The sequence below is a fragment of the Stegostoma tigrinum genome, chromosome 12 (genome assembly GCF_030684315.1).
Source record: "Stegostoma tigrinum isolate sSteTig4 chromosome 12, sSteTig4.hap1, whole genome shotgun sequence".
NCBI classification, from domain to species: Eukaryota; Metazoa; Chordata; class Chondrichthyes; order Orectolobiformes; family Stegostomatidae; genus Stegostoma; species Stegostoma tigrinum.
Genome location: NC_081365.1, coordinates 27,313,314 through 27,338,862, shown reverse-complemented (window position 1 = coordinate 27,338,862; position 25,549 = coordinate 27,313,314). Strand labels below are relative to the sequence as shown.

Sequence of the window (25,549 nt, the reverse complement as noted above, 5' to 3'; positions counted from 1 at the left end):
CAAAGTGTGAAGCTGGATGAACACAGCAGGCCAAGCAGCATCTCAGGATCACAAAAGATGATGTTTTGGGCCTAGACCCTTCTTCAGAGAGGGGGATGGGGAGAGGGTTCTGAAATAAATAAGGAGACGGGGGGAGGCGGACCAAAGATGGATAGAGGAGAAGATAGGTGGAGAGGAGAGAGGTCAGTCCGGGGAGGATGGACAAGTCAAGGAGGCGGGATGAGGTTAGTAGGTGGGAAATGGAGGTGCAGCTTGAGGTGGGAGGAGGGGATAGGTGAGAGGAAGAACAGGTTAGGGAGGCGGGGACAAGCTGGGCTGGTTTTGGTATGCAGTGGGGGAGGGGGAGATTTTGAAGCTGGTGAAGTCCACATTGATATCATTGGGCTGCAGGGTTCCCAAGCGGAATATGAGTTGCTGTTCCTGCAACCTTCGGGTGGCATCATTGTGGCACTGCAGGAGGCCCTCGATGGACATGTCGTCTGAGGAATGGGAGCTGGAGTTGAAATGGTTCGTGACTGGGAGGTGCAGTTGTTTATTGTGAACCGAGCAGAGGTGTTCTGCAAGGTGGTCCCCAAGCCTCCGCTTGGTTTCCCCAATGTAGAGGAAGCCACACCGGGTACAGTGGATGCAGTATACCACATTGGCAGATGTGCAGGTGAACCTCTGTTTAATATGGAAAGTAATCTTGGGGCCTGGGATGGGGGTGAGGGAGGAGGTGTGGGGGCAAGTGTAGCACTTCCTGTGGTTGCAGGGGAAGGTGTCGGGTGTGGTGGGGTTGGAGGGCAGTGTGGAGCGAACAAGGGAGTCCCGGAGAGAATGGTCTCTCGGGAAGGCAGACAAAGGTGGGGATGGAAAAATGTTTTGGGTGGTGGGTTCGGATTGTAGATGGCGGAAGTGTTGGAGGATGATGCGTTGTATACGGACGTTGGTGGGTAGTATGTGAGGATGAAGGGGATTCTCCTGGGGCGGTTATTGCGGGGGGTGGGGGGGGGCTGTGAGGGATGTGTTGTGGGAAATGCAGGAGACACCAGTCAAGGGCGTTCTCGACCACTGCGGGGGGAGTTGTGGTCCTGGCACTACTTCTATCTCAAGATGCATTATTTTCTCAATTTTTCTTTTATTTTTCCATATTTAATTCACTACTTTTCCCTGCTTGATTTATTATCAGGTTCCCTTTTACAATTGGTATTTGACCTCTTCCTCTGTGAAAAGTGACACTCTGTACTCATTGCCTTATTGTTTATTATACATTTTAAAAGTTTTTTTGTGCCTGCCTTGGTCCCATGACAACACTGACATCTGAGTCATGGGGTCATGCATTCAAACCAAGGGTTGCGGGTGTGAAGGGGTTAGCTATGACTTTGGGCAATCATATGCTCACCCTAGGCCAGCACATCCCATGTGTTAAAGTCCCAATTTCCAATCCTCCAGCTGCTCCTTTCTAATAGATACAGCTGCTTCTCCTTCTCTGATTTTTCTTTCAATCCCATCTAATCAAACAGTACCACCCATGATAAGGATAAAGAAAAGGCAAATAAAGTACCTGAGGAGCAATTGGGTATTTGGGGACTATTTTTTTTGACCCAAAACACACTGATATTCAAATCTCCTGGTCCAGTTACCTCAAACAGAATGTTTCTTTAAATGTTGGTTTTGGAGACCCGTTCTATAACATAGAACATTACAGCGCAGTACAGGCCCTTCAGCCCTTGATGTTGCACCGATCGGTGCAACATATCTGAAGCCTATCTAACCTACACTATTCCATTATCATCCATATGTTTATCCAATGACCATTTAAGTGCCCTTAATGTTGGCGAGTCTACTACTGTTGCAGGCAGGGCATTCCACGCCGTTACTACTCTCTGATTAAAGAACCTACTGCTGACATCTGCCCTATATCCATCACCCCTCAATTTAAAGCTATGTCCCCTCATGCTAGCCATCACCATCTGAGGAAAAAGGCTCTCACTGTTCACCCTATCTAATCCTCTGATCATCTTGTATGTCTCATTAAGGCGTCTCTGAACCTTCTTCTCAAACAAAAACAGCCTCCAGTCCCACAGCCTTTCCTCATAAGACCTTCCCTCCATACCAGGCAACATCCTGGTAAATCTCCTCTGCACCCTTTCCAATGCTTCTACATCCTTCCTATAATGAGGCGACCAGAACTGTACGCTGTACTCCAAGTGCGGCTGCACCAGAGTTTTGTACAGCTGCAACATGACCTCGTGGCTCCGAAACTCAATCCCTCTATCAATTAAACCTAACACACCGCATGCCTTCTTAACAACCCCATCAACCTGGGTGGCAACTTTCAGGGATCTGTGCACATGGACACCAAGATCTCTCTGCTCATCCACACTCCCATTAGCCCAGTACTCTGTACTCCTGTCACTCCTTCCAAAGTGCATCACCTCACGCTTTTTCACATTAAACTCCATTTGCCACCTCTCAGCCCAGCTCTGCAGCTTATCTATGTCCCTCTGTAACCTGCAACATCCTTCCACACTAGGTAGCATGGTGGTTCAATAGCTAGCACTGCAGCCTCACAGTGCCAGGGATCTGGGCTCAATTCCAGCCTTGGGTAACTGTCTGTGTGGAGTTTGCACCTTCTCCCTGTGTCTGTGTGGGTTTTCTCCAGGTGCTCTGGTTTTTTCCCACAGTCCAAAGATGTGCAGGCTAGGTGGATCAGCCATGCTAAATTGCCTGTAGTGTTTAGGGGTGTGTGGGTTATAAGGGGATGGGTCTGGGTGGGAAGCTCCAAGGGTGGTGTGGACTTGTTGGGACAAAAGGCCTGTTTCCGCACTGTAGGGAATCCAATCTAATCTATCCTCAACTCCACTGACTTTAGTGTCATCCACAAATTTACTAACCCATCCTTCTATGCCGTGTGCTGGCTGGGACCAGATTTTGCATTAAAAATATTTTGAGGACATATTTGTGTCACTGACTCTGATTGCGTGGCTTGAGTCCCCTTGTCTGTGTCTCAAATGCCTTAGTTTACAAACTACATGGTTAAAATAGCAAGATACAGGAATGGAATGGTTTGTCTCCGGCAATGATTTTGCCTGGATCATTCTGGCTCAGTGAGCAGAGTTCACATTCCAGTGTTAACCTTATGTTGGTAGAATGTCTTAATATTAAATCTCCCACAAATGGGAATATCCGGATATCTTAACCCGTGTTGCTTATTATTTCTGTAAACAAAAATAATATTTTGTAATTTAGTAACTGTGGTATGTGTGTTACGTTCGATTCATTTTGCTGTCTTGTTTTCCTGAAGGTGCCATTCCCTATGTTCTAGCAGGAAATGAAGTGGGGGTCTGGAAAGTTTTCTTGGATGAATTTACAAATGAAAATGTACTTCCAAGTGTGAAAAATGCAATAGGTACAGTACAGGAATTGTATCACAAATTTCATCTGTATATCTCTATACACAAAATTTTTTTTATTTCAAACTTTGTAAACTGCTTGATGTTTTGAAATACGCATAACGTACTTAATTTTAAGACGTTTTTAGAAGAAATCCAGCTGGAACAATTTCACTGAACATTTTAACATGATGAACATCTTTTAAAGCATTTACTGCTGCATTTATTCAAATGATTGAATAATAGATTTGAATTTATTTTGTTCAGTTTAAGACTATCCACCTTCACACGAAGACATGAATACAATTAGGATGATTGGAACAACGCAGTACACTTCTGAATTTCAAAAATGTTATTCAGGGAAGTTTTGTGTGCTAAATGATCTTTTTTAAAACCAAATGGATTTTCCCATTTTAAAATGAGTGACTGGAGGCGTTTGGAGAAGTCGTGCATTAAAATCAAATATTGATAACAAAGACTGGATTTTCGCCTATTCTGGTTCACTTGGGAGTCCTGTAAAAAGGGTGGGAACCCCATTCTGGAATTCTCAACTATATTCCTGGGACTTACGATGTTTGCCGATTTTTAAATTGCATATTGGCGAGCCCATATCTGGGATTTCTGACACGGCCAGTGGAGTACGTATGGTCTATTCCTCTGCAGTTTTCACGGGGGCTATGACAGACCTTAGAGACAGATCTTGCATTTTATAGTTCTATCCATATTGTATGATTTGTCAATATAGCCACAACTTATAACTGTCATTCAGTTAATGTAAACATCTTTCCTTTTCTAAATATAGATTTAGACTGGCTGAATAGTTCCCTCTACTGGACAAATTCTACTGGTTTTGTTCATGTTACATCCTTATTTGATAGTGACAGTGAGACGGATGTGATACAAGGCTTGCAGAACGTTGGAGCATTAGCTTTGGACTGGATAAGTAATACCCTGTACTGGGCTGACAGTGAGAAAAATGAGGTACATATCATAACAATTGTATTTTTCGAACAAGTTTTAAAATATTAGAAGATAATATTGCAACCAGCTTTAATATCCAGATTCATACTGGGCAAGAAAATTGCAAGCTGACTATTTTGCTTTAAAATTATTAGAGGAAATGCTTGAATTCACCAGGTCTGTCATCATCTGAAAAGAGAGAAACGGAGTTAATGCTTGAAGTTCAATATAATTCTACTTTAGAACTCTATTCAGGAACTCGGATTGAATACTTTAACTTGCTTTGTCCTTCAGCAAAATAAACAATTGTTAGTCAATAGCTGGAGTGGGAATCTAGGGCATGATGGACAACACCTTTCATTGGGCCTGGAGCAGCATTCCTGCAACACTTCACCCCATGAAGGAAATTATCAACGGAATCTCACATTTTGTTATTGTGTTACAGTGCATAGCATATTGTTTAGGCATCTTCATCTTCTTGGTGGATCCTGATTCTCTTCAGCATTGCAGAAAGCTGCTGTTATATTCCTAGTAGACCCCCAACTGTTGGTGCAGGATAGCCAGCAACCCATGAAGGAAGCGAGGAGGTGGATTGGGGAAGTCAGAACCTGGGGAGAGAGAGGAAGGCAGTTAGGCAGCCACAAGGGTGGATTATAGTAAGCAAGTGAAGGAGAAAAGCTGAAAATAGGGACTGTGTGTTGATGAAAGCCTATGTTGCAAGCAGGGTCTTACAGGGTGTGGGGCTGGGGTAGATGAAAGATATGGAACAAGGTGCACGGTGAAAGTTGAAAGAACTGTGTCTCAAGTATTTTTACTTGGGGAAACTGCAGGCTTTAGGATTCAGTATCAAATTCAATAATTTTCAGATCTGAGCAGCCCATTTCACGTCCTCTAGCCATCCCCACACTGCAAGCCCTGTCACAACACTGACTGCTTTCAGCACAGCCAAAACAATTTCACCCTCATATATGATCCCATTATCAGCTTTTCGTCTTCCCTGACCCACTATCAGCCATCCCTTTCTCTGCCCTACTGTCTGTCTTTATCTCTGGGTTCTTCTCGACCTATTCCCCCTCTTTGTCCTGTACGTCTGTACAAATTTTAATTCAAATTATCCACCTCCAGGACCATATTTTTGTGTGTGACTCTCTGTGCCCAATTTCGTCTTGACACCCTCTGTCAATTATCCCCTCTTGCTTCCCCAATCCTCTTTTTCACCTAGCAATGACTGTTTCTGGATCTCCATCATTCTCCTCTTCTTTCTAGTAATTCATCATCATGGGAACTTCCCACTGACACTCGGCAACATGTCACAATTGAACTGTCGTTGGACTCAACCCGATAATGAGAAACAAAGACATTGACTGCCCCCTAATTTATTTTCCCTGCCCACCTCACTTTCTGATCTTACAGGCTCCATTAAAATCCCCCACCCCATAAATGTAGGTCATAGAATGGATAGAAACTACATACTCTTGCAGGGTTTATTTGCATTGGGTGGGCAGTGAGGATGTGAGAAAGGGTAGGTGACCAGCCAACCAGCTTCCTACTTATCCCCATTATATAAAGGGTGGGAATGCATCAAAATTGGCAGCTCACCCAGCATATATAATCAGTGTGAATATTGCTGTGTCCACGCCACAGTACAATTGATGTTGGCAGGCATACAGGAATTTCTTTTACAAAAGGAAGGTGCCATTTGTGCGTTAATGGCAACTCTCCCTCCTCCCTCAACCCACCTACTTACTTCCTTCTTGTATGGATGATAAAATCCAGCCCTCTGTATCCATTTAAGATTGTAAAACCTTCCCTACCCAGAGCTGCATCCTTGCCTCAATTCAGGATCCATTGGGACCTTCATCCGGGGACTGGTTACCAGAACAGCACCATCTGCTACCAAGCACCGGAGCTACTGGAATTGACAGCCAGTCAGGTTGACCAGACCTTCTACCACTAAGGGGTAGAAGTGCATCTATCCACTAAGTACGGTCTACCCAAAGCACAATATGGCTGTGAGACAGGCTTGTTTTGATTCTGGGCCCAGGGCAGCAGCCAATGTACACAATGTCTTGCCAGAACTGCACAATTTCATGATATATCTGTTAATAAGTTATGGGCAAGAAATTATCTACGTTTACCCATTACAATTTTATATTGCCGCACATCAGTCAAATTTATTAACCAACATACTTACATTCATACGCACATATGTTATGTTCTTTTTAATAATGTTTATGCCTTTCCAAAAACCTTATTTTGTTCTTGCTCATGGTACACAATCAAAACTTGGAACCTAAGCTCCATTTTGAAAATTGTGCAACGTATGAGTCAAATATACAATAGATATTTTGTATTTGACTGTTATTGAACCCGCATAACCGTTAACTGAGTGCCATACTACCCTTAGTTGAAGGGCACACTGCTAAAAATTCCTAAAGTGAAATACATAAAAAGAAATTAACCAAGTATCCTCAGTGATAATGAGCATATTTTAAATTTGCAAATTAAAAAAAAAACGAGCTCAATGCAACTTTACCTCAGATAAAATAGCTACAGGTTCCTTGTACGTTGAAAGCATAAATTAGAAAAAAAGTTGTCTTGCTGAAAAGAACATTCAGAATTTGAATAGTAATTGCAATAATGTCAGCACTTAATTGACAATTATAGCACAAAGCAAAGTGCCTTTTTGTAAATTGCCACTATTAAAACCTTAAAGCACAAGTATTAGATCATTTGCCTAATTCACGTAATTGCATCCCTACCCACTTGCCCCAGGGGAATTTTATTTTAATTCTAATATTCAATATAAAGCCTCATTACTTGGGTCAATTTTTAAGTAAATTTTCAAGTGGCATCTAATCAGCAAGTGTAAAAGTAATGTATAAAAATAAATCATTCTATCATGTTTTAATTATGTTCCATTAATGTGGTTTCACAAGTGTATTTCTCAGATATGACCTGGAAGCTGTGCTGTTTTCAATCATTTCAGCGTATCTGATATAAAACTCATAAGTTACAAGGATTTCATTTTCATTATTCTGTTTACTGCATTTAACAGTTTCTGGCACAAACTTAGGGCTGTTGATCTACAAACTTTGATGTCACTGAGGCGAGGTTTCACAATTTTTTCACATATAAAAAGATATGAAGCACAATAGTTTGGCAAATAATAACTGGGATATATAAGCATAAAAATGAGGAAAGTATGTTAAAAGTCAGATCCCTATCTGAGAACCTAACTGAAGCAAGAGGAAAGCTTCCATTACTTCTTAACACCTGTAGTCAAAATGAATTTCAAATTGCAGCGTCTCATTTTGTACAAATATGTTCAATTATCTCCCTCAAGAATGGAATTAAAAGTAAGCTTCCCAGCTGATTAAATCAGCAAAACTGAATGAAATCAGTTTTGAAATTATTTTGAAGTAGCCACTGTCAGAAATATAATATACTCAACAACTCAGATGTATAATTAACTGTCATGCGTATGATGAACAAAAATTACACTAGTTAAGTTGGTAGATGGGTTCCTGATAGCCACTCTGTCAATAGCCAAACAAAGTAAGCAAATCAACATCTTTTGTTTTACTTCTCTGGGATACCAATGAACAATGGGATACAGTTTAATGAAATAGAATTTATGCACGGTGGAAGGTGGGCAACATTAGATTAAGAACTTGACCATTCAGGTTAAAATGAGGAGAAATTTGTTTATAAGTTTTTCGATATTTTACACCAGTGAACTGTGGATACTCACTCACTGAATACATTCAGAACTATGATGGATGGAGTTTTGGAAACTTTGGGAGTCTGGGGTTGAGGGGTGCGTTGTGTATTTGTGTAAGTACCGTGAACTGTCACGTTGAGTCCAATCACGTGCTGTAATAATGGCAACATCAGCTATTTTGGGCAGAAAATAGTTTAGTCTAATCTTGCTGCCTGTGGAGTGAACATCTCCTTAATAAAGCTTCTACTTTTAACATTTCAGCCCCTGCTCGTTCTTGCAAAGTAACAGTGTGGATGGTGGAGAAAATAGTGTTGAGCTACAAAGATCAGGTCACATTAAATGATGCAGCCTTGAGGGGCTGAATAATCTATTCTTCCTCCTATTTTTATGCTGCGATGGATGTAGGTTTCAGCAGCACATGGTCTAATGCAGGGTCAAAGCCAGATGATGATGTGGAGATGGAAGTAGACCATTTTTGAGATGGAGCATTTGAAAATTGATTAGATCCCTTTATCAGCATCTGACAGTCAACCTAATTTTCCTTTATTCACTTTGCCTATGAAATTCTGGGTATTTTAGTAACAATCAAGCTTGAGTTATTTAATTAATTAGTTCTTAGCCAGGCTTGGATTTGGATGAGCAGTCTGACCATCCTTATAGGAAAGGTGAGATGGGACGTTTGAAAATGGATCTGCAGTTTGCAAGGACTAGAGTTGTGGATGGATATTTTGAAGAGGTTGATGGCATTTTTGAAAAGGAGAGAATTGTGACTGAAGAGTTCAGTAATTTTGCAGTGTTAGTTAGCATGGGAATCACATGGGGAAAATTGTGCATCTCACAGTTCAGTGGGAATATACTCGTAAGAGAATGGTGGGTCTTAGAGACAAAAGAGCTTCGGGGAGGCAGGAGAGGTTCAGAGGTGAGACGAGAGTGAGCCTGGATTTGCTTAGTTTTATATTTGAAGAGAATAACATTCATTTGCAAATGCTTATTTGGCAGTATGATCTTTTTCTGATTATAAGTCAGAATGTCAGTGCTGTATTTCATTGGCCGATCATTTCCTTTGTGATTTAATGTAGTCATGTTATTTATGTGATTTATCAATGTCTAGATATTACGTATGCCTTTGAATTCAGAGGTAATTACAAAGGTCATGGATGTTGCAGGAAAAATTCAAGATCTTCAGCTAGATCCACTTCGGGGCTACATGTACTGGACAACAGCACAGAGTGTGGAATATGCTCGGATAAATGGTGACCATCCGAACCTGCTTGAGAAACTGCCTAATTTCTCTGGTAAACAGGTGAAACTGGACTCCACATTGCAGTGTTTAGCCCTAACATGAAGGTTTGTGCGTAAATTTTGTTTCTAAATATGTTGCTTTTAGATTTCAGGACTGACTCTGAACTTTGACCTCGGAGCACTGTATTGGCTTACACAGGATAATATCAGGCTTGAAATAAATCAGGCGGACCTTATCTGGAAAGGGTAAGTTAATAAACAGAAACCAACATAAAAGCATAGGGATTAAAAGCACGAGTAGGCCTTTTGGCTCTTTAAACCTGCTCTTTTCATTCCATTAGACCATGCTTGATTTGGTTGTGCTCTCAATGTCAACGTTCCTATGGCCCTCGTTGCCATTTACTGTCTTGTCTGAATACTGTGTCTAACTTAGCCTCAAATATATTCAATGACCTAGTTTCCACTGGTCTCTGAAAAAGACGATTCCACAGACAAATGACCATCTGACAGGAGAAAATATTCTGCTCATTTCTGTCTTAAAAGGGAAACCTCTTCTTTCTAAACAATATTCCTTGTTATAATCTTCCCCATGACATTTTAATGTTTGCATTTCCATAGTAAAACCCAAAGGTTGGCAAGTTGCAGTCCGGTCACTTCCCATTAAAAAGTTGCTTCCCCCTCCAATTCTACCCACTTGCTTTGCATGTTTTCAGAAATTAAGTTTTGAAGGTGTTTAAAAAACTGAGTAATGCCAAAAAGTCAGTATTGTTGTAAAGGGATATGAGAAATTCATAATGGAGGTGCCACTTTTTATTAGCTGTGAAAATCGGTTACTTGCAATAAATTCAAATTTTAGATTTTGAACAAAAGACACGAACATCACTAATCTCATTCTTCACCCATATGAATGTAAATATTAACTAAATTCAGTCAATCGATTCTTAAGTGGCTGTTTATTTTGCAATAATAATATTATTCCATTTCCAGCACGCTAAAGAATACATTATAATTTTTCATTGAAATTTATTCTATGAACACACTGCTCTCTTTTCCCGTGGCATAGGAACAGAGGCAAAGTTAAAAAGATTTTATCTTCTGATTCTTTGAAAACGTCTCAACATGTGCTTCAATACTACTTTGGCAAATTGGTTTGGATTAATGAAGAGGGTGATTTGCAAATTGTTGAAATGGGAAGAAAACAAACTGTTCACCTTTCTAGTGGCATGCTCTTTATAACATTTACTGTTGTACATCAGAAACCACTACCAGGTTAGTTGCAATACCTATTTGATAAATTGTGCTGTGAAGTGTGCATATGCACACACCTTAAACAAAAGTAACTTGAGTGCCGTGTTAATATAACTGACTTATTTCCCATTATTAGCAAGGCTCCTGAAGGGACATGAAAATATTAAATAGAGATAACGAGGTGTAGAGCTGGATGAACACAGCAGGCCAAGCAGCATCAGAGGAGGAGGAAAGCTGACGTTTCAGGCCGAGACCCTCTTTTCACATTCTGTTATCTCAGATTCTCCAGCAGCTGCAGTTCCTACTATCTCTGAAAATATTAAATATACATTTGTAGACTGGTTGGTAATGTAGTGCTGGAAGTGTATTGATTTTCCTAAGTAGATTTTATATATTCATGCCATGTTGCAATTTAAATAAGTTAACTATTTTGTGTTTTGGATATGTAGTACCTAGGTACTTCCATAAAGATCCTTGAAAGCCTGAGGTGGTGACCATGAGGTTAAACTCTCCATGAGTCATTTCTGCCTCTGAGAGAGCAGCCCTATGGTCCTCTGGGTCTATGGCAACTACAACATATGTATCAACTCCTTTCTTGCATTCCAGCTCTCTTTAATGAGAACATTTGTGACTTTGCTTCAAAAGTTATTCCTTTCTGGCTTTTGCTTTGTTTGGCCTTTCATTTTTCTTTCTTGGATTCACTTTAGCATTTTGTGACTTTGTATTTTCTGTTCTGGTCATGCACTATTTCCTTCTGTACTTAACCAATACTTTATCTTTATTCTAATACACATTACAAATGGATCATATTAAGTTTATTTAATGTTTTAATTTGGAAAATGCTTCACAAGTCCTAATGTTATGCTTTTTTGATGTCTGAATGACTTTATTAGTGAACACTTAACATATGTAGACCAGAACTTCAATGGTTTGAATGCTGGTCAGGGTAAAATTGCTGGAGGGCTGTCAAATTCCTGTTTCTGGATTGAGGAGGGAGAAATTCCATGTTTTCTTTCCCTAGTTTATGCAGTTTCATTTACTTGTTTTTCTTTGATATGACATTGATACACTAAGTGGACATTTGTTGTAGACTAGCATATTCAATATAGGAAATTAGCTTGATTAAATAGAATTAACACAGTTAATCACTTTTCTATCTGCAAGAGAAATAGATAATAGTTTGAAAGTACTTTAGTACCAAGTGCGTTACCACTGCATGTCTCACTATTTACTTCCACTGCATTACTCTTGTTCCTAGAGTTGAAGTACAGACCTGGATAACTTGTTTATTAACCAAGCACTTAAATGGTATCAAGTACACAGATTTCTTTCAGAGTTACCCCCTAAAGGTTTGTTGCTGTAAAATGCAGAATCCCTCAAGAAATTGTCTGAGGTAGACTTTGGGACCTTTATTGCCATGCAACTCAACAGCATTCACAATGCTTGAATGTTCAGAAGCATCACTATTGAGAAACATTTCTGGAACACAATCAGTTGGAATTCCATCTGAAAAAGATTGCATGGTAAGAAGAGCCCATGAAAAGACACTGAAGCTTTATCTTCTATGATTCCACTGCATGGCTCAAGTCCCGCTGGTGAAAAATATTAGTTGCCTGACAATTTCTGAAGTTCTTATGAAATCTTTGATATTACTTTTAGTGCCAAATCAATGGTTAACAATCGTATCAAATCTTAAGAGTTCCTACCACCACAACCAGATTTATTTTCTAATTATATATACACGTAGAAAATTACTTTTGCATGTGATAATGGGAACTGCAGATGCTGGAGAATCCAAGATAATAAGAGAGAAGGGTCCAGGCCCGAAACGTTAGCTTTTGTGCTCCTGAGATGCTGCTGGGCCTGCTGTGTTCATCCAGCCTCACATTTTATTACTTTTGCATGTGGATGGTTTTTCTGATTGCACAGTTGTAATTCCTAAATATATCATTTTCCATTTAGATGGTTTCTCTGATTGTCCAGCTGTAATTCCTAATCCAGTTCCAGCATCTTCATTTAAGATACAAGGGAACTCCTCCTGGATCTGTATTAAATGGGAAAGTGTAAGAAATGTGAATTATGGCATGCTGTATTATAGGTTTGAATCACAAGCCCTTTTGAAAATTGAGGTACTTTTGCTTCTTTTCTATTAAATTATTTTTTGTTGATGTAAACATTCCCTGCGCTGTATACCGTGTTAACATAGTCTGAGTGTTATTTACAACTTAAAAATATCATTTAAACCAAAAGAGTATTGAGGAACAGTGTTTGATTTTTAGAAATGAGATGTCGAGACTTTTTTTTTCAAAACAAGTATAGTTTCATGCACAATGTTTCATTTTGACATTGACTTCAATTTTGGCAGCAAATGTTTAAATTTGACATTAACAGAATAGACTACACAGAAACAACAATCCATTCAACTCAACCAAAAAAACCCTGTATTTACAAGCCCAAATGTTAACAACATCCATCTTAACTTGTCTACTGCTGCCTGTGGTACCATGACTGTCTGACACAACATTGTTGGTGATCCAGAACTTTATACAGCACAATATTGGCAACACCCTGTCCTGTTTCAGCACTGCCAAAAACTCAATAGCCAGAACCATTCAATTCCCAGACATGGGAAATCTGGACCTAAGTTTGCATTGTGTGTTGGAACCTTACAAAAGACCTAGCATGTGAATGTGAACTGCAACTGCTTAGAAAATTTAATCTCTTAATGGGCTGATTTGTATGACCTGGACACTTTGAAGAAGTCTTGGTTAATAGCTCAGTATTAAGGGGATTTGTCAGAAATTCAGACCTTTACTGGGTAGTAACCCAGAAAATATTACACTGGTTAACATAAAGCCATAGAATCATGGACACATTTAGTCTAACTCATCCATGCTGACCAGATATTCTATACAAATCGAAATCCATTTGCCAGCATTTGGCCCATATCCCTGTGAACACTTCCTATTCATATGCCTGTGAAATGTTGTAAACGTACCAGCCTCCACCACTTCTGGCAGCTCTTTCCATACATGCACCACCTTCTGCTTGAAAATGTTTCCACTTAGGTCCCTTTTAAATCTTTCCCCTTTTCACCTTAAACCTATGCCCTCTAGTTTTGGACTCTCCACTCGGTGAGGAGGGAAAATCTTTCCTATTAACCCTATCCATGCCTCGTGATTTTATAAACCTTTATAAGGTCATCCCCCAGCCTCTGCTCAAGGGAAAATAGCCCAGCCTATTCAACTTCTCCCTATCGCTCGAACCTTGTAAACCAGGCAACATACATGTAAATCTCTCCTGAACCCTTTCTAGTTTCACAACATCCTTCCTATTGGAGCGAGACAAGTATTGCACACAGTACTCCAAAAGTACTACCTGGTTATTCTCCGAAGTCAGCCAGTGTAACTAAACTGAGCAAATCAGCAAACCCACATTCCCTAATTACCACCTTGACCTACCCTTTACTACAGCTGAATCCACCTACATCTCTTTCTGTCTCAACCACCCCTCGATCTGATGACTGCATACTGGGACCATAGGACTACTGACCTGCTGACCACCACTGACCTGACTTCCCAAGTACTCCCCTATGCACTCATTTATCCATTCACTAACCCGTACTAATTCATAAACAGATTTTGAGGTCCTGAAAAATTTACCCACGCAGCTCATGCTGAGAAAAGTGGGTGTATCTTCTCCTTCCTTTTGAATTTCATATGTTTCCTTGTCCTGCCCTCAAGAGGCTGCACTGGCCCACTACTGTTTCAGCTGGAACCAAAGGGTCTGTTTCCATCTGTATGACTCTATGCCTCTAAATCTTGGCGAAAAATAGGCAGTTTTGTTGGGGCACAGAAATCTTTGCAAACTGACCAGCTTGTCAAAAAATAACTGCATGGTTTCTACAGAAAAGATTCTTCCTTAGTCCTTATCTTTCACTTATCATTGCCTTTGTCATTCCTCCAATATTGTCCTTGCAAACTTAGAAATACCAATTTATTCAGGAATATGTCATTCGACTATTCGGAAGAAACCATGTTAACCTATCCTTACTGACATCCGGTGACTCCTTGTGGCTCAATATGTTGACAACGGAACTGTAATAGGAATATAAAATACTGAGGGTACTGGAAATCTGTAAAACATAAAACGCTGCAATGACATAGCAGGTCTTACAGCATCTTGGGATAGAACAAGACAGAATTACTATCTTAGGTTGGCCATCTTTCCTAGAGCACCTCATTGTTTCTAGCATTGTGTCAGCAGTCCCTATTCTTGTATCCGTTTACAATTCTGATCTACTCTAGTTCTGCCCAAACCCTCCCACAAACCCGTTTAGCCATTAAATCACCAGTGACTAGTCCTAAACACTTATCTTTCTAGACATTTTTCTGTGCCTTTATGAGCCATCTTTAAATCTATTCACTTTTTTAAATTCTCTTCTAATTTTTCTCGCACACCTAACTGGATCAGCATTCCAACTGAGAAACATCTTTAGATAAATTTCTATATTAAAGGAATACTTGCAATAACAATAAATGCAATTTGTAAATTTAAAGGAATGTGTCAGCGATATCGAATGAACCAAATGTAATTTTCTTTTTAGGACCTCAATTCTCCTCACTATTGTGTAAGTGGTCTTAAGCCTTTTAAGGAGTTTGATGTCACAGTGAAACCATACACTTACTGGGGATCTGCAACAGAGACACAAGTCACTCTCTGCTCTCCTGAAGCTGGTATGATAACTTGTACGTAATCCTAAAATCATCTGGGGAGGCGATGGCCTAGTGATACTGTTGCAAGACTATTAATCCAGAGACACAGCTAATGTTATGGTGTCAACAAAAACAAAAAATGCTGGGAGAAACTCAGGTCTGGCAGCCTCTGTGGAGAAAAATCAGAGTTAATATTTCCAGTCCAGTGACGCTTCAATAGAGCTTATTTGTAATACCAAACAATAGCTAAATTATTTTTATTTTTACCTGCATCACTGAAGATAGGGGGATTGTTTTCACCCCTTATTGTCTACAGATTAAATCACAAAAATTAATGGAAGAGCAACAGCTTCAACCAAACGTGATACACTGGTAGAATATTACCCCAGGAAAAACAAGTTAGTTTTTAGTAATGATGTGGATTAAGATTGATTTACTGGAATTTATTTGAAGGATCCAGTTACATTGGGAAAGGTGTCAACTGACTTTTGTTTAACTCACAACGTTGTGAGTTTTATTTTAGAATTTTGTTGATTTACTTCGGAATGTTAAGAATAGTCGGTGCTGTTGTGATAGAGATAATGGGAACTGCAGATGCCGGAGAATCTGAGATAACAAAGTGTGGAGCTGGATGAATAATTTCCGGATGAAGGGTCTAGGTCCGAAACGTCAGCTTTTGTGCTCCTAAGATGCTGCTTGGCCTGCTGTGTTCACACTTTTTGTTATCTGTCACGCTGTTGCGACAGAATGTGTTACGGCTGTCAAAACAGTGAACAGTGTTTTCAGCGCAGATTGTTAGTTGTGGTTTGGCCTGAAGACTCCTTTAGTGAGGTAGAAGTTCTTAGTAGAAAGGTTATGGAGTATCAACTAGGCCAGGCAAATACTCAACGAAGAGGTATACAATTGTAATAACATTGTCAATTGTCAAACTGTGTGAAATCAACATTGAAAGTAAAACAACTGACATTCTGAAACAAAAACAAGCCTACAGGGATGTGTGAATCCTCTCCTCATTTGTCTCTGTATTAATCTGCTGATGTAAATGTCCATCAATTATATAATTTGTAGTTAATTAAGCTAGTAAAAAAATTGCAATTAAATTACATGATGTTGAGTCTTACTTGTGACATAGGTATACAGAAACATGATGACTATTTCAGAAAACATCTCTGCCAAAGCTGGGACGTGGAGTAGGTGTGCTTTTGTGTAGGTAAATAATCAACAGAAATAATAAGTCTTAAAAACATAAGGCATTATTTTTCTGAAGAGAGCTAGTCCATTCCCTTGAAAGACTACATTTACAGCAGTTAAATATATCATCCATTTATACTTTTATTTGGTCAGAAGTATAAAAAGGAACCTTTGTTTTCATTTGTTTCTGTAACTCAGCCTGTTATTTAATACAGGCATTAAAATTATTAGATGATCTGTTCTGCTGATATTGAAATTTAAGTTCATTTGTTTTTAAATGTCAAGAATATTTAGTTGATTTTACATGATATTTCAGCACCTTCTGCTCCTGAAAATCCAAGGATTTTTGTGAATTTGAAGAAGGACATTCTGCTAGGTGTAATGAGCATGGATGTGGAATTCAGGTGGAATGTGCCTGCCCACACAAATGGTGTTCTCAGGGGTTACACTGTGTATTACACCACAGACAACTGCTCAGAAACCCTGCACGGAGAAGCACTGAATGTTACTGCTGAAGTTACTACTTTCTCATTGACTAATGTGGACCCAGCGAAAACCTACTGTATGCAGGTAATTGATCACTAGTTTTATACTCCTTCAAGGAATAGTTACCTGCAGATAATTTCTTCTTCTCTGAAAGCAGTTCTCACTTTCTTCTCATTGTCATCGTCTCCAAAGACAGTTTTTATGTCTTTAGTTCACAGTTAATTGTAACATTGACATAGTGCCAATAGCTTTTAGATAAACAGCTATTATTTAAGGGTTGAATTACAGAGTTATAACATTAATGAAAGTTTTAATGCATTTGTGCTATATTCCTGCATTTGTTGTTCTTTACACAGCCACCTGTGAAAAATATTTATGTAATTATTGGAAGTTCTATCACTTACTACAGGTACACAGAATACTCAATGATGCCAAAAATGGGAATTGATTGGTACAGAGATGGTAGGAACTGCAGATGCTGGAAACTCTGAGATTAAAAAGGTGTAGAGCTGGATGAACACAGCAGGCCAAGCAGCATCAGAGGAGCAGGAAGGCTGGCATTTTGGGCCTAGACCCTTCCATGCTCATTACACCTAGCAGAATGTCCTTCTTCAAAGTCACAAAAATCCTTGGATTTTTAGGAGTGGATGGTGCTAGAAATACCATTTAAAACTAACTAAATATTCTTCTGAAGAAGGGTCTAGGTCCGAAATGTCAGCTTTCCTGCTCCTCTGATGCTGCTTGGCCTGCTCTGTTCATCCAGCTCTACACCTTGTTATCATTGATTGGTACAGCTAAGGTGTAGGAGCCAGCTTTCCATCTCTGAAACTAGGGAAGGGTTTAAATCTGTCTGAGGGGGCTCGGTTGCTTGACAAAAGCCCGTCAACTTCCATCTCTTAATCCAAGTATTAGAGACCCAACCTGTTCAACCTTTGTGCATAACCTTCTCTGAACTAGATGCAATGAAATAATATCTTTCCTTAAATAAGGGGACCAAACTTGCTCACAGTACTGCATATGTGGTCTCTCAGCATCTTGTACAGTTGCAATAGGACTTCGCTACTCTTACTTGTACTCCAACCCGCTTGAAATATGGGCAACATTCTGTTTGCCTTCCTGATTGTCTGCTGTACTTGGTTATTAGCTTTCTGTGTTTCGACCAAAAGTGCCCTTAAGTTCCATGCTGCAGACTATTGCAGTTTTTCTCCTTTTTAAATAATAGTGTTCTTTATCCTTCCTTCCAAAATGAATGACTTCACATATTCCTACACTGTATTCCATTTGCCAAATTTTTTGCCCATTTACTTAACGAATCAATATCTTTGTTTAAACTGTTTGTATTCCCCTCTCCGCTTGCCTATCCAGTTATTTTTGGGTGAGGCACCTGTGTCAAGGATTGAGTTAGAACATAGAACATAGAACATTACAGCACAGTACAGGCCCTTCGGCCCTCGATGTTGTGCCGACCTGTCATACCGATCTCAAGCCCGTCTAACTTACACTATTCCATGTACGTCCATATGCTTGTCCAATGATGACTTAAATGTACCTAAAGTTGATGAATCTACTAGCATTGCAGGCAAAGCGTTCCATTCCCTTACTACTCTGAGTAAAGAAACTGCCTCTGACATCTGTCCTATATCTTTCACCCCTCAATTTAAAGCTATTCTCCCTCGTGCTTGCCGTCACCATCCCAGGAAAAAGGCTCTCCCTGTCCACCCTATCTAACCCTCTGATTATTTTATATGTTTCAATTAGTCACCTCTCAACCTTCTTCTCTGTAATGAAAACTGCCTCCAGTCCCTCAGCCTTTCCTCGTAAGACCTTCCCTCCATACCAGGCAACATCCTAGTAAATCTCCTCTGCACCCTTTCCAAAGCTTCCACATCCTTCTTGTAATGCGGTGACCAGAACTGTACGCAATACTCCAAGTGCGGCCGCAGCAGAGTTTTGTACAGCTTCACCATAACCTCTTGGTTCCGGAACTTGATCCGTCTATTAATAAAAGCTAAAACACTGTGTGCCGCCTTAACAGCCCTGTCAACCTGGGTGGCAACTTTCAAGGATCTGTGTACATGGACGCCGAGATCTCTCTGCTCATCTATACTACCAAGAATCTTACCGTTAGCCCAGTACTTTGCCTTCTGGTTACTCCTACCAAAGTGCATTATCTCACACTTGTCTGCATTAAACTCCATTTGCCACCTCTCAGCCCAGCTCTGCAGCTTATCTATGTCTGTCTGCAACCTACAGCATCCTTCGTCACTAACCACAACTCCACTGACCTTTGTGTCGTCTGCAAATTTACTAACCCATCCTTCTATGCCCTCATCCAGGTCATTTATAAGAATGACAAACAGCAGTGGACCCAACACCGACCCTCGCAGTACACCACTAGTAAATAGTTCTGGTTGAGAAGATCCTTCAAGCACTTCTTCCAATGAGTATAGACTACTGCCTCTGAGTTTCATGTGCATCGGTCTGTTTGTAGTTCACAGTAAGATCATAAGATATCGGAGTAGAAATTAGGCCATTCAGTCCAATGAGTCTGTTCCACCATTCAATTATGGCTGATAAGTACCTCAACCCCATTCTCCCTGTAACCCTTGATCCTCTTTGCAGTTGGCACAGGCTGTTTGTGAAATACGCTGTTACAGTCAACAGCCCATCTGTCTCTGACTTAAATATACTCAATGACCTGGCCTCCACAGCCTTCTGTGGCAGTGATTTCCATATTTTCCCCACTCTCTGGCTGAAGTAGTTTCTCCTTATTTTCATTCTAAAATGTCTCCCCTTTACTCTAAGGCTGTGCCCATGTGTCCTAGTCCCTCCTACCAATGGAAGCATCTTCCCAACATCAACTTTGTCCAGGCCATTCAGTATTCTGTAAGTTTCAATTAGATCCCCCCCTCATCCTTCTAAACTCCAATGAGTATAGACCCAGAGTCCTTAAACATTCCTCGTATGTTCAGCTTTCCACTCCTGAGACCATTCTCGTGAACCTCCTCTGAACCAGCTCCAGGGCCAGTATATCCTTCCTGAGATATGGTGCCCAAAACTGCAGACAATACTCCAAATGTGACCTGACCAGAGCCTTTTAAAGCTTCAGAATTACATCCCTGCATTCATATTCAAGTCCCCTCAAAATAAATGCCAATGTTGCATTTGCCTTCCTGACTACTGACTCAACCTGCAAATTTACCTTGAGAATCCTGGACTAGAACTCTCAAGTCTCTTTGCACTTCAGACTTCTGATTTTTCTCCCCATTTAGAAAATAGTCCGTGCTTTTATTTGTCTTACCAAAGTGCATGACCTCACACTTTCCCACATTGTACACCATCTGCCACTTCTTTGCCCACTCTCCTAACCTGTCTAAGTCCTTCAGCAGTCTCATTACCACCTTAATGCTACCTGTCCTTCCACCTATCTTTGTCATCTGCAAACTTAGTCAGTAGGCTAGATCCTTGGGTGCTTGGGCAGTAGATGGTCCCAAACTTAGTTTTGAGGGGCTTGAAAATGCCTATCCGCGGGTCCTTTTAACATGTGGTGGCCATTGCACATGAACTAACATACAAAGTGTAACAATATCCCTGTCCAATTACCATAAGACGTAGGAGTGGAAGTAAGGCCATTCGGCCCATCGAGTCCACTCTGCCATTTAAATCCGGGCATTTCAACTCCACTTCCCTGCACTCTCCCCGTAGCCTTTGATTCCTTGTGAGATCAAGAATTTGTCGATCTCTGCCTTGAAGGCATCTAACGTCCCGTAATTACTGCCATAGTAACAGCGTATTTCACAAACAGCCTGTGCCAACTGCAAGTGCACCATGAGTCTTTTTAATATTTTCATGTTGCAACCCAAGCTTTGGACCTCCTGTCCCCTGTTGCTTTGACTGACTGATTAGGCCCTGCCCCTCTCTGCTCTCTTGTCTTGTCACCATTTGTGGTCCTGCTCTTTCCTGTCCCTAGTTCCACTCTTTCCCACTTCCCTCTCCCCGTTGCCACATATACCAACTCTACCCCCAATCCCATAGCCAGTATCTCTCTCCCACTCCCTCATCTCATTTTTCTCTACTATTCCCTGCATCTGGTTTTACTATAACCTGACAATGTCTCACACATTCTTGCTGCAAGCTAGAAATTGGAAGAGTTTCATTTTTCAGCTGTGGAATTGTCTCTTAAATGAAATTTTCTTGAATTTGTTTTTCTACTAAATTGTTTTGTTTAAATAAAGAAAAATCCTGTCAAGAAACAGAATGATTGTCTTGAGATTTTCTTTGAAACAACTCTGTAGTCTTGCCCTTGATTTTGAATAGCCTTTTTAACATTTACCTTTTCTGACATGCTACTTTTCCAGGTGGAGGGTTTTACAGATGCTGGATCAAGTGGCAGAACGCGTGTTAGAATGGGGAATGTAACAGGTCAGTGAACACATGGAAATGGAAAACGTGGTAATTTGATTAATTGTTTAAAGCTTTTTGGTATTAATCCTTTTGGGTCTAAATCAGGCCAATGATGCTCTTAAATGCAACTTTGAAATAATGAAAATTGCTGAAAACCTATGAGGTGAACAATTTGATTAATGGATTGAATCCTTGTTTAAGATTATAATGGACCTGTTAAACTTAAGTGCATGCTGAGTGTTTTTGCTGAGTGTCCAAATCTTTTCCCATTCACTACTGTAAGGTCTTTTGCTTTCACAGTTTGTCACAGTAACTTGGTTGGTAAAAGGATTTGCTGCATATATTGGGAGATAAAATTGAACTGTATTGTTAGTATGCAGCTTATATAGAATCTGCAGGCTGTTTTTGGCCAAGTACTTATTGGAGGGAAACTTAGACTGTTGAAACTGTGGGACTGGAAGATTTTGATGAACAATTGGCCTGTTGTCAGATTTGATTAAACACTTTCAGATATTAATAGTTACTCTGTTCAATGACAATGAAGCATTAAAATAAACAATAACCCTTTCCCTGTAAACAGTTACAGGCACAGTGCCGTATCTATTAACCATAAAGGACAGACTGGTCACTATTTTTGACATGGACACTGGGCAAACTGTTCGGAAAATGCTAGTCTCTGCTGTTATTCATGTGGGTTACATACTACAGACTCAGAAAATGTATTATTTGACAGAAAACCTGATCTTGAGTACAGCTTTGAATGGTAAAGACAGAACTCAGGTATGGCTTTCCTGTTTGGTATGCTCCTCGTGGAGTTTGACAGATATATCATGTATTTCAAGCTACAAAGCCAACTAATTTTAAAAAATATACTCTTGAATTCTATCAACAGCTGATCGAGAGTGTCCTGTGCAGTGCTCCTAAAGGAATGGCGGTTGACTGGATTGGACAAAAAATTTACGTGCTGTTGGATAAACAAGAAAATGCAAACAGTTCAATTTATGTTCTGGATCTGGAATTACAAGGAACAAAGCTAGAGAAATTACTGTCCAGCAGCCAAAATATTTACTCAATTGGAGTATATCCAAAGAAAAGGTATTTGTTCTAGATGCTAAGAGTATACATGTATTGTCTAAGTGGAATACATTGCTTTGGACTTGATATCTCTCCTTTCTTTCGTACCCCTTATCAGCCTCCTGTTTTGGACTCAGGCAGTGTCTGGAGATATAATTTTAGTGTCTTACAGTTTAAATGAGCAATTGCCTAGAACTCTTATTGGCCTTCATTCGGAAGTTGATCATTCTGTTCCTGAAGCAATAGATTGCAACTGCACGACAGCCAAGCTTCATTTGGATGGAAACTTTGCTGTTGATACTACAGATTCTGAGCCTGAGAAACTCTTTTTCACAACTCCAGATCATGAAGTCTGGGCCTCGGATTTAAATGGCTGCATATGTTGGAAAAAAATTAATTTCACAGGAGCGACAGGTATGCGTTATAATTATTCTTGTATCTCAAAGGGGGAAAAAAGCACCCTATGAAAAAGATGTTCACTAATCAGGTGTGTAGCCCCCTGTGGATACAATGGTGGAAGTAAATACAAACCTGTTTAATCTGGGGGAGAAGTAGGATTTTTTTTTGTTCAGTCAATTCTGTGTGTTACTGGCTGAATACTGTAAATATTGTATGGAGGATGGAGCCCAATTCCTTTCCCAGATTCCTTCCCTCGGGCACCATGTCCAAATTTTTGACGAGCTGCAGGCACCAACTGGTTGCTCTGATGTAGCTCCGGGCTCAGCCCAGTCAATAAAAGGTGACCCACAGATGCAGAGTTGGCTCAAAATTACCTCCAAGTAGGGGAGAGATAAGACGAATGGGAAAAGACAAGTTTGAGGCAACAGTACTCCCTGTTCCTCCAGTGAAGTGGAAACATAACCTTGGTTTCCAACAATCCCTTTAGAAATTGTCACTTTAGATATAACAAAAACTGAGGTTGACATCATGATCCTGATTGTCTTGTTTGAGAAATCTAATGCTTGTTTCAGGGAAGTGTTTTGGCCTAGTGACAGGGCCAGTCGGAAATGGAAAAACCCTAAATTTCAGATGCAGATCTTGGTGAGTTTTGTGTTGGGTAATTGAATGAAAGGAAGTTGACTTCTTCACACTCTCAATTCTTTTATCTTACTGTTGTCCCACAAATTTGGGGAAAAAAAACACATCTGTTGCAGCTGTCCAGACATTTAAGGATGAGATAAATTTGTTGTAGGCAGTTATGGTGAATGTGAGATATGAGTGATCATTGAAAATGTGGTCAACTTTTGGTATTCTAGGTAGAATTACAGCTTGACATGTTATTACAGTGCAGTGCCTGAAAGAGTGGAGCAACCAGTTTCAGTAGTAACTTTGAGCAGGGACATGTACGTTAAAAGGAAAATGTTTGGAATGTTATGGGGAAAGAATAGGGGACATCTCTTCGAAACAGCCAGTATCGAGAAACATTTGGCCAAATATCTATCTACAGTGTTCTAAAACTGTGTATGAACATCTTTTGTAGATTTTGGTACAACATCACTGACAGTGAATTCAAATGCAGTTTATTGGATAACTCAGGATGGTGATCAATCTACAGTTTATATGGCTGATAAATTCTCAGGGAAAGTTATATCTGAATATCAAGATTCCTCGCTAGTTGCAGTGATGACATTCAGTGAAGAGTCACAACCATATCCAGGTAAAAGAACAGCAGGATCACAAGTGATTAGATTTTGAACATTCAGAATATGTTGACTGTAATTACAAAACATGGACAAGAAGTTGAGATGAGTTCAATTATGTCATGGTCCTCCTCTTCAGTCTGTAATGGATGTAGTCTTTAAGTTTAGGAAAAAAAACATTGTATTTCATTTCCCTTTTGGAAGTGGGATGTGAAGTATTGCACCCCACTCGCAACCAACTGTTTGTGAAGTACAGTTTTTTTAAGACTAACAACAAACAGTCTTTTAAGGTTTGGAACAAAAAGGGTGGATTATTGAGGTATACAACCTGGGGGATGATTCACAATACAGATGCTACGCTCATCATGCAGCATGTGTAACACGCACATTATGCATAATAGGCATGTATAGCATGATACCACCTCTTCATTGAAGAGAAAAAGTTACAATTTGTGAATAATTGACAGCTGTAACAGTTATAAATAACGTAAAAAGGAAACAGACAACCATTTGCTGAACTTTAATTCAAATGGATTCATGTCCAATGAGGAAAACAAAGTAGTACAGACGCTAGAGATCCGAAATGAAGACAGTGCTGGAGAAACTCAGCAGGTCTGACAGCACCACTGGCCCTGAAGACTGTGTTACATCTGGTTGCAATGTCCTAAGAAGTGGGACATCTGACAATCTAAATATCTGTTTTTCCTTTTAGATCCAAAATGCCTAATACCAAAAGTCTACACAAGCATGCCGGAAGTAGTAAATATATCAGATACGAGTCTGATTATTAACATTCCACCTGTCGAGTTCCCTTCTACATGCTCTGAAATTAGCAAACCCACTCCCATTTACATTTTACATTATGCAGAATACCTGGATAATTATATTGATTCCAACTGTACCCATGGAATTCAGTGCAATAAGAAGGTAAATTATTTGCAAAAACTAATTGCATTTTGTTGGTTTTTTTTGATGTGTAGTGTATATTCTCTTGACCGTAATGTGGAAGGAATTAAATATAAGTGAATATGATCCTAAAAATGTCGCAATGTTAATAGTATGTGAAAGTTCATGGGCTGTATATCCAGTTACTTTATGATAGATGGACTTTTAGAGAAAGGGTAAAACCTCTTGATTTAGTCTTTTTTAAAAGACTCCATGACATTCATACTTAAAAATTAAAATACCTTTAGTAATAAGGAATGTTTTACCAGTATATTTTCCTTTGACGTACTGCTAGAAGAATGATTTTTCTTGATAATAAGCTTGAAACATTGCTGTCTCCTGACTATTATGTTAATGCAGTTCAAACATATTTGGACATAGCAGCCTGGTTGAACTTAGCAGTGTACATTTTTAATTTAACAAAGTGAAAAAGAAACCACAAACAAATTGGAGCATGTCAAAGTTGGTTCCAATTCTTAAGAGAATTGATTTCCTTTCAAAGCATTCGGATGATATTGTAAAAGTTGGCTCACTTTGCAATATTAA

The 25,549-nt window shown here is 39.7% G+C and overlaps 1 protein-coding gene across 1 annotated transcript in view; it reads left to right on the top strand.

Annotated features, from left to right (window-relative positions):
- ros1 (c-ros oncogene 1, receptor tyrosine kinase) overlaps nucleotides 1–25,549 on the top strand; it is a 209,736-nt gene that overhangs the window by 58,348 nt on the left and 125,839 nt on the right. The window contains exons 15-28 of the mRNA XM_048540717.2: nucleotides 3,287–3,391; nucleotides 4,177–4,355; nucleotides 9,170–9,361; nucleotides 9,446–9,546; nucleotides 10,364–10,569; nucleotides 12,511–12,677; nucleotides 15,155–15,284; nucleotides 16,771–17,024; nucleotides 21,299–21,362; nucleotides 21,925–22,124; nucleotides 22,237–22,439; nucleotides 22,537–22,832; nucleotides 23,899–24,075; nucleotides 24,771–24,985. Coding sequence (XP_048396674.2) covers nucleotides 3,287–3,391; nucleotides 4,177–4,355; nucleotides 9,170–9,361; nucleotides 9,446–9,546; nucleotides 10,364–10,569; nucleotides 12,511–12,677; nucleotides 15,155–15,284; nucleotides 16,771–17,024; nucleotides 21,299–21,362; nucleotides 21,925–22,124; nucleotides 22,237–22,439; nucleotides 22,537–22,832; nucleotides 23,899–24,075; nucleotides 24,771–24,985 — 2,489 coding nt within the window. The remainder of the gene's footprint in view (nucleotides 1–3,286; nucleotides 3,392–4,176; nucleotides 4,356–9,169; nucleotides 9,362–9,445; nucleotides 9,547–10,363; nucleotides 10,570–12,510; nucleotides 12,678–15,154; nucleotides 15,285–16,770; nucleotides 17,025–21,298; nucleotides 21,363–21,924; nucleotides 22,125–22,236; nucleotides 22,440–22,536; nucleotides 22,833–23,898; nucleotides 24,076–24,770; nucleotides 24,986–25,549) is intronic.